At 38.0% G+C, this 14,876-nt stretch overlaps 1 protein-coding gene across 6 annotated transcripts in view; it reads right to left on the bottom strand.

The window, feature by feature from the left end:
- Window positions 1-1,849: 1,849 nt before the first annotated feature.
- The window catches only part of IL1R1 (interleukin 1 receptor type 1), an 80,060-nt gene continuing 67,033 nt past the window's right edge, over window positions 1,850-14,876 (bottom strand). For all 6 annotated transcript variants that reach the window (XM_017547865.2, XM_017547861.2, XM_037745477.1 and 3 more), the window contains exons 7-12: window positions 13,240-13,305; window positions 10,172-10,289; window positions 9,241-9,392; window positions 7,081-7,224; window positions 6,165-6,332; window positions 1,850-5,451 (exon numbers count right to left, since the gene is read on the bottom strand). In XM_017547865.2, the coding sequence (XP_017403354.1) occupies window positions 5,045-5,451; window positions 6,165-6,332; window positions 7,081-7,224; window positions 9,241-9,392; window positions 10,172-10,289; window positions 13,240-13,305 (1,055 nt within the window). In that variant the 3' untranslated portion in view covers window positions 1,850-5,044. The remainder of the gene's footprint in view (window positions 5,452-6,164; window positions 6,333-7,080; window positions 7,225-9,240; window positions 9,393-10,171; window positions 10,290-13,239; window positions 13,306-14,876) is intronic.

Below are 14,876 nucleotides of genomic sequence, written 5' to 3' on the forward strand. Positions count from 1 at the left end.
CATTAGTTGATGCAGTTTCTTCATTGTGTCAATGGTCTTTACCATTTGGTATGTTTTTGAAGTGGCTGGTACTGGTTTTTCCTATGTTTTTTAGTGCTTCTTTCAGGAGCTCTTGTAAAGCAGACCTGGTGATGATGAACTCTCTGAGCAATTTCTTGTTCTTAAAGGATTTTATTTCTCCTTTGCTTATGAAACTTAGTTTGGCTGGATATGAAATTCCAGGCTGAGACTACTTTTCTTTAAGGATGTTGAATATTGGTCCTCACTTTCTTCTGGCTTGTAGGGTTTCTGCTGAAAGAACTGCTGTGAGTCTGATGGACTTCCCTTTGTGGGTAATCCAACCTTTCTCTCTGGCTGCCCTTAGCATTTTTTCCTTCATTTCAACCCTGGTGAATCTGACGATTATATGCCTTGGGGTTGCTCTTCTTGAGGAATATCTTTGTGGTGTTCTCTGTATTTCCTGGACTTGAATATTGGCCTGCCTTGCTAGGTTGGGAAAGTTTTCCTGGGTAATATCCTGAAGAGTGTTTTCCAGCTTGGATTCATTCTCTTCTTCACATTCAGGTACATCTATCAAACATAGATTAGGTCTTTTCACATAATTCCATATTTCTTGGAGGCTTTGTTTGTTTCTTTTTATTCTTTTTTCTCTAATATTGCCTTCTCATTTTATTTCATTGAGTTGATCTTCAATATATGATATCCTTTCTTCTGCTTGGTCTGTTCAGCTATTGAAACTTGTGTGTGCTTCATGAAGTTCTAGTGTTGTTTTTCAGCTCCATCAATTCATTTATTTTCCTCTCTAAGCTGTTTATTCTCATTAGCATTTCATCAAACCCTTTTTCAATGTTCCTAGTTTCTTTGCATTGGGTTAGAACATGTTTTTTTAGCTCAGAGAATTTTCTTATTACCCACCTTCTGAAGCCTATTTCTGTCAATTCATCAGACTCATTCTTCATCCTGTCTTGTTCCCTTGCTGGTGAGTTGTGATCCCTTGGAGGAGGAGAGGCATTCTGGTTTTGGGTGTTTTCATCCTTTTTACGCTGGTTTCTTCCCACCTTTGTGGATTTATATCCCTGTGGTCTTTGTAGTTGGTGACTTTCAGATGGGGTCTCTAAGTGGACATCCTGTTTGTTGATGATGAAGTTATTTCTTTGTTTCCTAGTTTTCCTTCTAATAATCAGGCCCCTCTGCTATAGGACTGCTGGCAGTCCACTCCAGACCCTGCTTGCCTGAGGATCACTTACAGTGGCTGCAGAACAGTAAGGGTTGCTGACAGTTTCTTCTTCTGCTTTGTCCCAGAAGGATACCTGCCAGATGTCAGCCAGAGCTCTCCTTTATGAGGTGACTCTTTGGATATACAGGGGTTGGGGAGCTACTTGAGGAGACAGTCTGTCCTTTATAAGAGCTCAAGTGCTGAGCTGTGTGCTCCGTTGTTCCGTTCAGAGCTGCTGGGCAGGTACGTTTAAGTCTGCTGCAGCAGAACTCATAACCGCCTTTTTTTCCCAGGTGCTCTGTCCCAGGAAGGTGGGGCTTTATTTATAAGTTTCTGTCATGCTGCTGCCTTTTTTCAAAGATGCCCTGCCCAGCAAGGAGGTAGCTCACATTTTAATCCATTTTAGAAGCAAGTGAGCAGATGAAGTCGAGTTTAGCTACAAGAAAGGAGTTAGGGCTCACTATTAAGCCAATAGCCTCTGACCTCCACTCCCCTCCTCTCCTCCAGCCCCTCCCCACCCCCTTCCCACATCAAGAAGAACTCTCTGTAGAAGGTCTCCTCACCTTGTTCAGGCCTGGGAATGTGCACGTAAGCTGTGAGCCAGACAAGTAACAGATTTTCAAGGAAAACACTCAGTACAAAGTTTGAAAATTTTATTGGAAAACAAGTACAGTCTATTGATCCATGATGCATGCTGTACATGAATTTGATGTTTTAATATATTAAAAAATTGGCTTCTGCTGCAAAGTTATATAAACAGATTTTTAAAAACTCCTTCATCATTAACCAGTACAAATATAATTTATCAAAAATGTCATTTAAAACATGGCTCAATACCTTTTGTTTTGTTGCAAATAGAAAGGCAAGAGAGGGAAAATACAAATTGTGCTAAACCAGTTTTAACTGGTAATTAACACTTAAGCTATCTTAAAAAACTGCCATAAAATGCAAGAAAATCTAATTAATGTGGAAGGCATTAAAGACTTTTTGTTTCGTTTTGGTTTTGGTGGGGGACAGTAAGTCAAAGAAGTCCAGGGGGAACTACGAATGATGCTTCTTCCTCCAGAATCCAACCCTTGGAAGATGGGGAATGACTTGGCACTTTTCTGTTTGGCCCCTCCTCCACCCAGTTTTACCCATTGATTCTTCTCTCTCCTTAAATTCCAGGTGCCATGCTACTTGTAATTCTTGGTCCTCAGCACCCCCACTCTCTGGCCAATTTTGTCACTAATCTAAGTTTCTAAATTGGCTTGCTTTCTTGGCATTATGCATGCCGATACATTTTTTATATGACAGACTAAAATAATCTGCAAAATTAAATTTGTAAAGCATCTAATAAGCTTTTCGGGACATGGCATCCCTGCTCCATGGGCTTCTGGCTATAGTCTGTGTGCCAAATGAAAGCTAGGCTCTGTCTGTTGGAATAGCAGCTTCAGAAAAACATTGTTCCTTCAAGCTGACAGAGAAGCACCCAAGAGAAAGCAAGTAGAAAGGCAAGAGTCAGAGACTTAAACTCAATGTATTTTTGTTTAGGAGGAAAATTATTATTCCAAATAAAATTTGTGTTCACTCATATTAAATACCAGAAATATAAACACCAGAAGGCCTGTCCATGTTCATACAACTTGTAAAACTGTGCTTGTGCCCTACAATCAGTGGCATACAAATTTGGCTTTGTGGTTTTCCAGGGTTTCTCCAATTCTTTTGAGACCTGTCATCCCATTTAATATATATATATATATATATATATATATATATATATATAATCGAAAAAAAGTGCCTTCATTTTCAATGGACTAAGAAATGTTTGCCTTTAGGGAAAGAATATATGAAAGTAGAAGAATTTTTTCATAAAATCTAAACATAATTTTTGAAAATGTCACCATTCAGAAGTTTGGAATCTGGTGTCTTAAATAAAAGCATTCCTACACTGGGTCACTTCCTAGCAAAATGTCATTTCCTCTCACAAAAGTGCCAGTGTAGAGTGAGGGGGACAGTTACTGACCTGAAGTCAAGTACTTAGAACACCAGACTAAAAGCCAGAAATGGAGGCTCAAGTCCTGGGTTCAATGGAACTTAGAGTGTGATTTAAAAAAAAAAAAAAAAAAAAAAAAAAAAAAGGTCACTTTCTCTATATATAAAATTAGAATAATTGCAAAAATTAAATAAGATAATTGGGGAATTTTTTTTAACAATAAAGCACTATATAAATCTATGTTACTTGTGCAAATTGCTCCTGGAAGGCAGTGGGGGACAGAGACAGCCACCCACAGCCTCTCCTACAGAGTGCAGCGATTCCAGCTGGAGAGAGACCAGCCTCCATGACACACTCACAGCCATCACTGCCATGGACCTGACTGGAAAGAGAGGGCTGGAGAGAAAGTTGCCTCTTAGGGAAAGTCTCCTGGGAACTGTGGAATTGGAGGATGTTCTGAATTTCAGTAAAATTCTGATCAGCTGGAGAAAATGCGAGAAGTCCTTCTAGGCAGAGGAGGAGGAAGGGGCCAGGCAAGGGCAAAGACAGAAGAGTGCTGGGGGCAGGTGCCACGACCACGAAGCCAACCTGGGAATTCACACAGCGGGACAGCGAGGGGAGGCTGGCAAACACAGCAGGGAGCGACAAGCTGGTGGGAGAACATGGGCTTCAACTCCTGAACAGGTGGAGCCACCGGGAGGTGTTTCAGCAGGAGCGGGATGACAGAAGAGCAGCATCCCAGGAAGGATGGTTCATGCATGAGCTGTGCCAGGGACAATGCAGAGAAAGGAAGCCACCAGGGAGCTGTCCATCCAAAGACGTAAAATGTAGAATAATAACGAAGGACAGGATGGTCATGCCAGGGAGGAAAGCATTAAGAAGTGGATCAGTTCCCTGCTACTGTTGCTTTTTAAAGTTTTCTGTCTTCTGCGGAAAGCGAAGATGACTTCAAAACCTTGGAATACTGGAGAATCCCTTTTTTGACTGAAGTGACAGTTTTCAAGATCTGTAAAATTTGGTCTTTGGAAACCAACTTCTGGCTGGAGATGTGTGTGGAAAATACAAGCAAATGGAACATTCTCCAAGAATATGTCTCCCTTCCTCAGTGAGGTGTCAATCTCACTGTGCCTGCTGTGCCACTCAGGAGAGCCACTCCAGGGCCAGTGACTCTACAGGGTCCCCAGACAAGGCATAGCCCCACCCTTGGGCTGTGGATGACTTAACAAAGTCATCTATAGATGGCGACCATTTCCTGCATGCTCTTTCCTCTAGTTTGCTGTCTCCATCCCTTTTCTTGGCAGTTCAAACATTCAGAAAAGGCATTTACTGCTTTTTTGTGGGGGTGGGAGGACAGCGTCTTGCTCTGTTGCCCAGGCTGGAGTGCAGTGGCATGAACTCGGCTCACTGCAACCTCCATCTCTTGGTTTCAAGCAATTTTCCTGCCTCTGCCTCCCGTGTAGCTGGGATTACATGCGTGCACCACCATGCCCAGCTAATTTTTGTATTTTTAGTAGAGACGGAGTTTTGCCATGTTAGCCGGGCTGGTCTTGAACTCCTGACCTCAGGTGCTCCATCCACCTCAGCCTCCCAAAGTGTTGGGATTACAGGCGTGAGCCACCATGCCCGGCCTACTACCTTTTTAAAAGATCTTCCCAAGCCCTCTACTTCAAAGTGCCCTGGCCTGCTATTGACGCCATGGCTTATTCCCTTAACAATCTGATTAAAGGTGACCTCAGAGATAAAGGAAGATACAGTTACATTCCATAAACTCTACAAGTCAGTATGAGGCACAGCCTGGCCTGCAGCGCCGTAAGACAGGAGGCACCCAAAGAACTCTCGGCAACTTCTCCATGCTACCCAAGAGGCATGTGAGCCTCCCTCTGAAGTTTCTCCTTAGTAGCGGGTGACAGTAACTGGTGTTTAGATAAAGGCGACCGTCGCTGGACTGGCATGTGGTATCTGACGTTCTTCCAGAACCTTGTCTTTGCAGACTGTGGTCCCTGTGTAAAGTCCCCTGACCATTGGATAGCCCCATGTTTCTGTTTAATGAATTTAATAGATTCTGGCATTTTCTCATAGTCTTGGATTTTCTCCAGCTCAAGCAGGACAACTTTAATTCCATCCTGAACAAGAGCATTATACATGGCTATTTGCTCTTCAGATGAACCATCCAGCCAGCTGAAGCCTGATACTTCTCTGACTAAAATGATAATCAGTCTTCTGCTTTTCTTTATGTTTTCATTAATGACCTCAACAATGTCTGAAAAACAGGAAGCACAATGCAGTAAGTAAAATTCTATTTATCATCATTCTCTTCTGAACCAAAGCTACACAACCCTATGGCTTTTCCCAACCCTATGGCTCCTAACACCTTTTTCTTGCCTTACTTAAAATTAAAGGAGTTTATTTATTTATTCATTCATTTATTTTTAGAGACAGGGTCTTGTTTTGTGTTCGCACTGGAGTACAGTGGCATGATCTTCGATCACTGCAGCCTCAAATTCCTAGGCTCAGGTGATCCTTCCACCCTGGCCTCCCAAAGTCCTGAGATAACAGGCACGAGCCACTGCGAACTTCCCATTTTATCGACTCACTTAAAAATTGGCCCTCAAAAGACAAATATTTCATTTAGAACTAGAAATCTTCGTTGGAATTTTAGAAACTTATTATTAAGTCATTTGATCTCTCCCACTTCTGTTTTGTTGTATCAGTTGTAAAGCAACTATTGGATTTAACTAGCCATTAAGTTTTTCAAAACTAACTGAAAATCACTAAATTATTGCTCTGAAAAAATATGAGAGAAGTAAATATTTTGCATTTAATAAATGTAAAAATCATCATACACCTCTGAAAAGGTTCTTAGAATTGTGAAACATATACACCTATGCCACAATCTTCTAGAAAGATGGAAGCCAGATTTTAGCAAGTAATTTTACAACAATAAGCCTTTACTTTGTTCCATTACATACATACCTTCCCCAACATAGTCATCCCTTCCATAAATGAACAGCTTATATCCACACTGTTTTTCCAAGACCTCAGGCAAGACTTTAAACACAAAAATATCACAGTCAGAGGTAGACCCTTCTCCAGTGGTCTTTGGATAAAGTATATATGCATCATAGGTCTTTCCATCTGAAGCTAAAGGAAAAACATAATGTATTTAGAATCACAAGGCAAATATAAGAGATTTGATAAAGTCAATATCACAAACATTCATTACATCATGAACTATTAATCTTTTTTTATACAATGGCATGGTTGAAGCAGCAATACCAAAAATATAATCCCTTTTAAAAGTGTTCATCTCTCATTAGGTTTCTATTTCTTGTGTTTTACTGCAAATTTGTTCTTCTATTTGGTGGCTGCCTCACATCCTCTTCGTATGGAGCCATCCTTAAAATCTCCCTGTTCTCATCGTTTCCCTCAAAGGTCTCAGCCCTGAATTCTATCCATTCATTTTTTTTTTTTTTAGATATTTTGCTATTCCTTTTGTGTGTGTGTGAAGTTTAAAAAAAGAGAGAGAGAGAATGCCTCCCTGATGTATGAAGATCTAGTCATTTCATTTCTTGCATTAAGGTATATCATCTATGTCTGTTCTACTCATCACAGAGCAAGGTCTCCCAATGGCTTCTGCATAACTGAATTTATAAACAGATGCTTTAAATACCTTTTTGTTCTACCAATATGAATGCTGAGAAAGGAACTTAGAAAACAAGGATATTCAGCCTAATGAGTTATACAACTATAATTCTGTGTAAGACTACTATTCTCGTGTATGCCACCTTCCATTTTAGAACTTAAGTGAAAACCCTCTTAGCCCTCTTCTATATCTCCTAACTATCCCCTGTCTCCAACAAGAAATACTGCATGGAATATAAAATTATACCTTTTACTGGAAGAAAAACATAGCAGGAATCCCTGTACCAAAGCACAATATCAATCTTGAAGATTTTATAGATGAAAACGGAACACATAATTATGACTGTCAACGTGACACATATACCAATCATGTGCTTCTGGAAATTAGGGACTACAGAAAAAAAAAGAAGAGAAAAAATATTAGCACCAAAAAGAATTAAAAATTTGGGCACAGTAAATTAAATATCTGCATTTCAGAGAGACCATATTTGGGACTGGCCTACATTCAGACAGTATTAACTCTTTCATTATTATCACTTTGTAATGGATACTAATGTACAAAGCAATCTAGTATGAATTATATAAAACCAAGGTGCATTTTATGAAGTTTCTACCTAAATAGCATAATATACAATAACATGGAAAAAAAAAATATCAAAGACCACAAGACAGAGCATTCCACAGTAAAACAGGGAAAAGTCAAAATCACTCGAAACCCTACAAAAGTTCCCAGAGGTAAGAGAGTCCATTGGGTAAAGCCAAAGACTGGTGGAAAGGGAAAAAGTTAGAGGCTTAGGGAAGTTTCACATTTCCACATTATCCTGGCCTCCTTCTCTACTTAGTTGTCCAATAATTTCAGAGGAGGTCAGGGAGCAGATAGAGCCGGTGATGTGGAGGAGGCTAGAGAATAAGAAAGAGGAAGAAAAAGAAAGTACCTTCTAAATATCAGGAACCATGTAAGCACCCAGAAAAGAGGATCTAAAAGCTTTATTTACTTTTCCAATTTAGATGATTTGGATACAAAACAGAAATCAAGTTATACCATTTTCCAGACAAATATCCAGCTGGCCCAATTGATAGTTCACATTTACAGTCTTAAGTACTGTAGCTTCATACAAGATCATGTGTAGTATTAATCCTCTAAATGTATTTTTCTTATTTAAGACCACCATGACTATTTTTGGTCCTTTACGATTCCCTATGACTTTCACAGGTGTCCACAAAAACACACCCATACAAACACCAATGCTCACTTGCACAAATATGCTGAGACTTTGATTGAAATTGTTTTGAATGCAGATTCATTTGGGAGAGAACTGACATCTTCATAATATTGAGTCTTTCAATCTATGAACATTGTATATCCCTCCATTTAGTTCTTCTCTAATTTATCTCAATATTTTTTTGTTTGTATTAGAGAAGTCTTGAACAGATTTTGCTGGACTTATTCTTAAGAATTTGATGATTTTTTTATGCTACTGTAAATGTTATCTTTTAAACGTAATTTCTATTTGTATGCTGCTGGTATTTAAACATACATAGAAGTTAATTTATAGGGTCTTTCAGATATTCTTTCATATATGCAATTATAATATCCTATTTTTAATTAAACCAAAAATTACCTTAAAATGTTTCACAAATACTTTCAGCATTATGTTTTATTATACCAATTCATGAAACCCAGTGACATCTGATATCCTCTTTGAAAGTGGATAGTCTTACCCTATGCATCCATCAATGTAATCATTTACTTAAAAATACTCATTAAGTGCCAGATATAGGGGATGGAGGATGGAAGCAGCAAACCACATTTCCATATATGTACCTATGCAACACTCCTGCATATTCTTTACATGTACCCCAGAACCTAAAATGTAATATTATATATACATATATATATAATATATTTTTAAATCATAAAATATATATATAAATTTTAATTGATGGAGGAGGAGAAAAATAAATTTTAATTAACAAATACTTGTACATAAATATATATATATATATTTTTTTTTCATTAAATATCCACAATGTACCAGACCTCACTTGCCATTAGCTGTGGAAATAGAATGATTACTAAGATAAATGCTTGCCACCATCACAGAACTTACAGTTAAGGATAGAAAACTAAGTACAATAGATCCTGTGACATTTGGTGCTACAGAAGTACATATAGAGGCCCTATTGTCCTCTCTTTGGGCCAAGAGTTGGGTTAAGGGCAGGCAGCAGGACAAAAAAGCTTCCTAGAAGAGAGAGTTCAGCAGAGTAGTAAAAGAGGAATAGACGTTATCCAGGTAAAGAGGGAGTGAAGAGTGTTCTAAGCAGAGGAAATGGCAATGCAAACGTCAAGGTCATGGAATCTTACCACAGTAAAACAAAATTGCATTTCAATTAGCTTGTTGTTTACCTGGATATATTAACTGAATATATGCTGCATCTACACCATGTGTATTCTTGGCAAAACAGGTAAATGGATGTTCATAAAATCTACTTTCGATTTCTGATATATTGAGCACTGTGATGAGGGTACTCTTTTTTTTGTTTGCAGGATTTTCCACACTGTTAGAGAGAGAGAGAGAGCAAATAAATTTGTGTAAGTAAATTGCATCAACTACAAATAAGACATGTATACCCTGTATATTTCCTTATTTGTGACATAAACTGCAGCTGAAATAATCATCTTGCCCAATCACAGTCAAAACAATCAGACTGTTGGCAACGCTAATCTGAGATTTTACAACCTCAAGACCGCTGTCAGTAACAGACTCAGTAGCAGAGAAAGCAAAACACTACCACTTCCAAAAAGAAAAATGCATTGTGGTCTCTATGGGGCAGTGAGAAAAATATATTAAACAAGAGGAGATTGGGGCAGATGACAAAGTGCTTTGCAGGTGACGTGAGGGAGAGGTCAGGGGAAGCCAGTAGATCCTTGTCCCATAGATGAGTAGTAGGAACCCAGCAGTGGATTGCCTGATTCTTGAGCCCATTTAATGAGTGGCTTCTAAACTACTTAAGGAACATAAATAATAACGAAAGATAATTGCTTCGTTGAAATGATGCAACATGTACAATTTAAGAGAAAGGCTTCTGAGTGGTCTGGAATTTGCATCACAGTGGCATGTATTTTTTACCTTAAATGTTCAAGATCTTATAAATCCTGCTTAGTTTAGCCAAAANAAAAAAAAAAAAAAAAAAAAAAAAAAAAAAAAAAAAACTGGACAGCAAGGGTTACGACCAATCAGCCAACTAACACTTGCTTTTACATTAAACCAACAACGTTATATAAAATACCACGTAGGATTTAATATCAAACTGTGAATGACTCTTAGCATACATACCTGTAGTAGTCTTCCCACAGCACTGGGTCATCTTCATCAATTAATGACCCATTCCACTTCCAGTAAGCAACGTCACTCAACTGGCCAGTGACATTACAGATCAATTGTATCTGGGATCCTGCAAAGCATGTATTTTTAACCATAACATTAACGGATTTTTTTCTGATCCATCTAGATTAATAAATGGCTATTGAATTAAAATTGTAAATATAGCAATGCAAAAAGAAAAAGGAAAATTGCCCTAAACTCACCACCCAGAGAAAACCACCATTCGTAACTCTATGTATCTCATTCCTTACCTTCTCTGTGAAAATATGCAATTTTTGAAATGAGGTCTTATTGCCTACTATTTTGTAATTACTGTGGATTGGGAATTTGGGCCCGCATGATTTGTCTTCCAAAATAGACTGTCACGGCTGCTTAGTACTCCATAATACATATACACTATGACTAACTATTTTCCTATTGATGAACACAATTTCCTAATTTTTCATTATTATGATTAATATTTTAATGAATATTCTTGTACATCAGTGTTTTTACATGTCCTGAAGTATTAAAATCTGGAAGTAAGGTTGAATTAAAGAAACGTATCTTAAAAGCTAAGCCCCTGTCTTTAGTGAGGCTATATCAGTCTACGCTCTCTCCAATAGTGTATATGAGCATTTCTGCCAAAACCTCCTGATAACAAGTATTTCTGATTAGACATTGCCATTTGAGAGAAGAAAATGTCCCTTAAATTTTCATCTACATTTCTTGAATTCATGGTGAATCAACATGCTTTTTGTCAGCTTGGTGCTCATCAGCCTTGCTTTTAAAAACTGTTATGCCTCTATCCATTATTTAATTGCATTGTTTTAGAGTGACAGAGTCTCGCTCTGTCACCTAGGCTGGAATGCAGTGGTGTGATCTCAGCTCACGGTAACCTCTGCCTCCTGTGTTCAAGTGACTCTCATGCCTGAGCTTCTCAAGCAGCTGGAACTTAAGGTGTGCTCCACCATGCCTATAATTTTTGTATCTTTAGTAGAAACAGTGTTTCAACATCTTAACCAAGCTGGTCTCAAACTCCTAGCCTCAAGTGATCCATCCCCCTTGGGGTCCCAAAGTGCTGGGATTACAGGTGTGAGCCACCGCACCCAGATGGATGCATGCTTTAAATCTCAGTTTTTCTAAGACTTATATTCAGGGTTTTGGTTTTTTGAATTTTTTCCTCTCTTATAAATTCCACATATTTTCAAAATTTTTCTAAGATATTTTATGGACGCTTCTAAGACATTTACTGGTACAAATGGTTTGTTTTCCTATCATGTTTTCTAGTTGCTTATTGCTAAATATCTTATATTTTAGAATGTTAATTCTAAATGTTTATTTGCTATCGGACTAATTAATATAAAATTAATTCTAGTTTTCCCCAGCAATTTTCCTGGGATTTGTAAGATTTGGAAATAATAAGAAAAATGTCTTTTCTCTTGTGGTAAGTATACCTTGCTTTTTTCCATCAATTGTGTTACTACGCACTTCTAGACTGTGTTCAGTAATACTGGTTATGTGGGCATCTTTGTCTTGCTCTTGACTTTAGTGAGAAGGTCTGTAGTATTTCACCGTTAAGAATGTTGGTGACTATTGGCTTGCACCGATGTTATTTATTAAGTTAAGGAATTATCTCTCAATTCCTATGTTTCTAAGTCACTTTATGAGTACTTGGTATTGGATCTTACAGAATGCCTGTTTAATACCCTTCAGGATAAACTTATGACAGGGTACTATATGCCAATATAATATATTATTACATTATATCCACTGTCATATATTTAATAATATATTAAAATAATTATTTCCTAATTTGAAGCTTTTTTCTTTTTAAGATTGGGAGATCAATGCAGCCTAGGTGACAGAGCTCTGAATTACAAACTTCTGGAGAAGGCATTTTCAACAGTGCTGTGGCCAGCAGGGCAAAAACTGGTTCTTGGGGAAGGGGCAAGAAAACCTTAGATATTACACAGTTTGTGGCACTCCAAGGAGCCACAGCATATCAGCAGATATAAAAGATAGCTGTGGTACTGAAATTTGAAGACAGGAAAGATAATTAGGTGGAGGAAGACTTTTTAGGCTCTAAAGGAGAATAATTTAAAACAAAAAAAAATGGTTGAGAAACACTGTTCTAGAGTCTATCAGCACATATTTAATTTTGAGTTTTGACATTTTTGTTTCCTTCTGAGAATGTTTTTCTACCACCTCCCACATAAAAACAAGTACAGAATTGGCCAAGTACAGAATTCACAGATCACAAACATGTACCTTCTAACCTCTGCATGGTTCTTGACTGCTGTCGTGTAGTTACTGTTACAGAGGACAATTCCAAGGCCAGCCTAACACAAAGAATCACTTTTTTCTCTCTGGATCAGTGGTTTCCAATAGAACTTTCAGTGATGATGGAAATGTTCTATATTCGTGCTTGTCTATACAGTAGTCACTTGTCACATGTGGCTATAAAGCCCTTGAAATATGGCTAATGTGACAGATAAACTAATTTTTAATTTAACAAAATGAATTAATTGACTTAATTTAATTTCACATGTCCATAGCTCCATGTGGCTAGTAGCTACTGCACTGAACAGTGCAGAACTAGATGTTCGTGGGGTTCTTTCTTTATTCTTGAATAAAAAATGTCCAGTAACTTTGAAAAGTACTTTTCTAGAATGACTACCATCTTTGGGGCCTGTAGCCTTACCCTTCTGACTCAAAGCTTGGCTCTGGTCAAGAGAAAGTCAATGCTTTACAAGTCAATGGCATTTCTGGTTCCTAGGCCTTTTGACCTTGGTGTCTGGCTGGTGTTTGCATGGTAAAGTGTCCATAGAAAAGTAGCAGTAGAGATGTCAGACATGGCAAGATGTTTGTCATAGAGGCAAAAAATGCAAAAAATTAAGATATAATTTGTGTCACTTTCCCTCAAATTATACATATATTCAATAAATGGCTTAGATTATATACAGTAAAGATACAATTTTTCTTACTCTTATGTTAAAAAAAAAACTGATTCCAGTATATCCTAACTGGAGCCCACTTACCCAAGTCTACTGCCATTGTCTCATTGGCTGGGCTCACAATCACAGGCCTCGTGGGTTTGTTTTCCTCTGAAAGAGAAACGCCATTAGGGTTTGTCAGTCTCTTATAGATCAGAATCTCAAGTGATAACAACACTTAGCAAAATATATTAAATGACTTCTGGCCAGATACTCCATCAAGTATTCAAAGCACATATGCCAGGAGACAGGAGGGAGGAAATGAAGGAAGAAAGCTGAGGCAGAGGCCACAGCACACTGTGAACCCTGGGGCAGAGCTAGACCTTCTGAACCCATAGAGTGTGGTGCTACTGAAAAACACACACATCATCAGGACCCTCAGTCCCCAGACAAGTGCCTCTCTTAAGTGAAAGCACGTCAGGAAAGGCGAGAATAGTCACTTCCTTGAACTGGGTGTTACTGGCCAGCAGGGCTAGTCAGTACTAGACTCGTTTGCATTTAATAACTGTGGTAATGACCCAATAGAGACAACTACAGGGTTATGGAATAATGCTGTAATTTATTAAAATAGGCCCAAAAAGTATCAAGGAGCCCCAGAAATTAATCTGACTTATTTATGAAAAGATTGGCTTCAGGGGTTGATCTGTGGCCAAGAAAAAACTATGAGAAACTATAAATTTGATCACGCAGTATTCCACCAGTCGAAAAAAAAGTGAACGCCATGAAGGTAGGATAATATCTCTTTCGTTCCCTAATGTATACCTATAACAGTTCCTGAAACATAGTAAATGCTCAATAAGTATTTTTGAATCCTTGTGTAAACAAAAAGTGCTAGGCATCATTGGGGCAGGTCTTGGGAAGAAAACAAAATATTAATTCGCCCCAAGTAGAGTATATTGTTTCTACAAATGGGATCAGAAAAAGGAACAGAGAGTATCTAAAATACACTTAACTTAGCTTAAATATTCCCCAGTGCCCAGTTCTCTCTCGAGCTCTACTTGCTGGTTTGCTTGCTATGTTTCAGAAAAGACAGAGCAGAGCTCCACAATGACAGGACACAGGCTGCTAAAAAGTCAAGAACATGGTTTGATACAAAGACCACTGAAAATTAGGATTCACTGATGCTTGTGGGACAATGGCAAGGAATTTATTTTTATTTAATAAAATTAGTCTTTGGAAAATAAAATATTATATAACAGGAAAAGTGAAGCCATTTATAGGGTGATCATATTATGAGTTTGTTTGAGATATTCCCAATTTATATCTGTTGTCCCAGCATAACTACTATTAGACACCCCTTTAACCTGCAAAAAAACAAGTGCTAGTTGAAATAGCTCTTCTTATGTTACACAAAGTTTACAAATATCTCAATATTTACAAAAAATCTGAGCATTCTATCCCCAGGTAATTTGTGCATTTTGTTTCCTTTTGTTGTGATATGGTTTTCAATATGAAACATGGTTAAGGCAGAATTGAAAGACAAAAGAAAATTAACAAGAAAAATCATTGTACATCTATTAATTGCATAGCTGTTTAGCACCAAGCAGTTCTTTGCATCAAGCATACAAGTTTAGTATATCCCATATCTCTAATCTTCCCAATAACCTCAGGAGATTACATCATCTTGTTACAGAGGAGGAAACAGGCTTAGAGAGGTTAAAAGCTAACGCAGAAAGAACAGG

The sequence above is a fragment of the Cebus imitator genome, unplaced genomic scaffold (genome assembly GCF_001604975.1).
Source record: "Cebus imitator isolate Cc_AM_T3 unplaced genomic scaffold, Cebus_imitator-1.0 Scaffold202, whole genome shotgun sequence".
In the NCBI taxonomy this organism is placed as follows: domain Eukaryota; kingdom Metazoa; phylum Chordata; class Mammalia; order Primates; family Cebidae; genus Cebus; species Cebus imitator.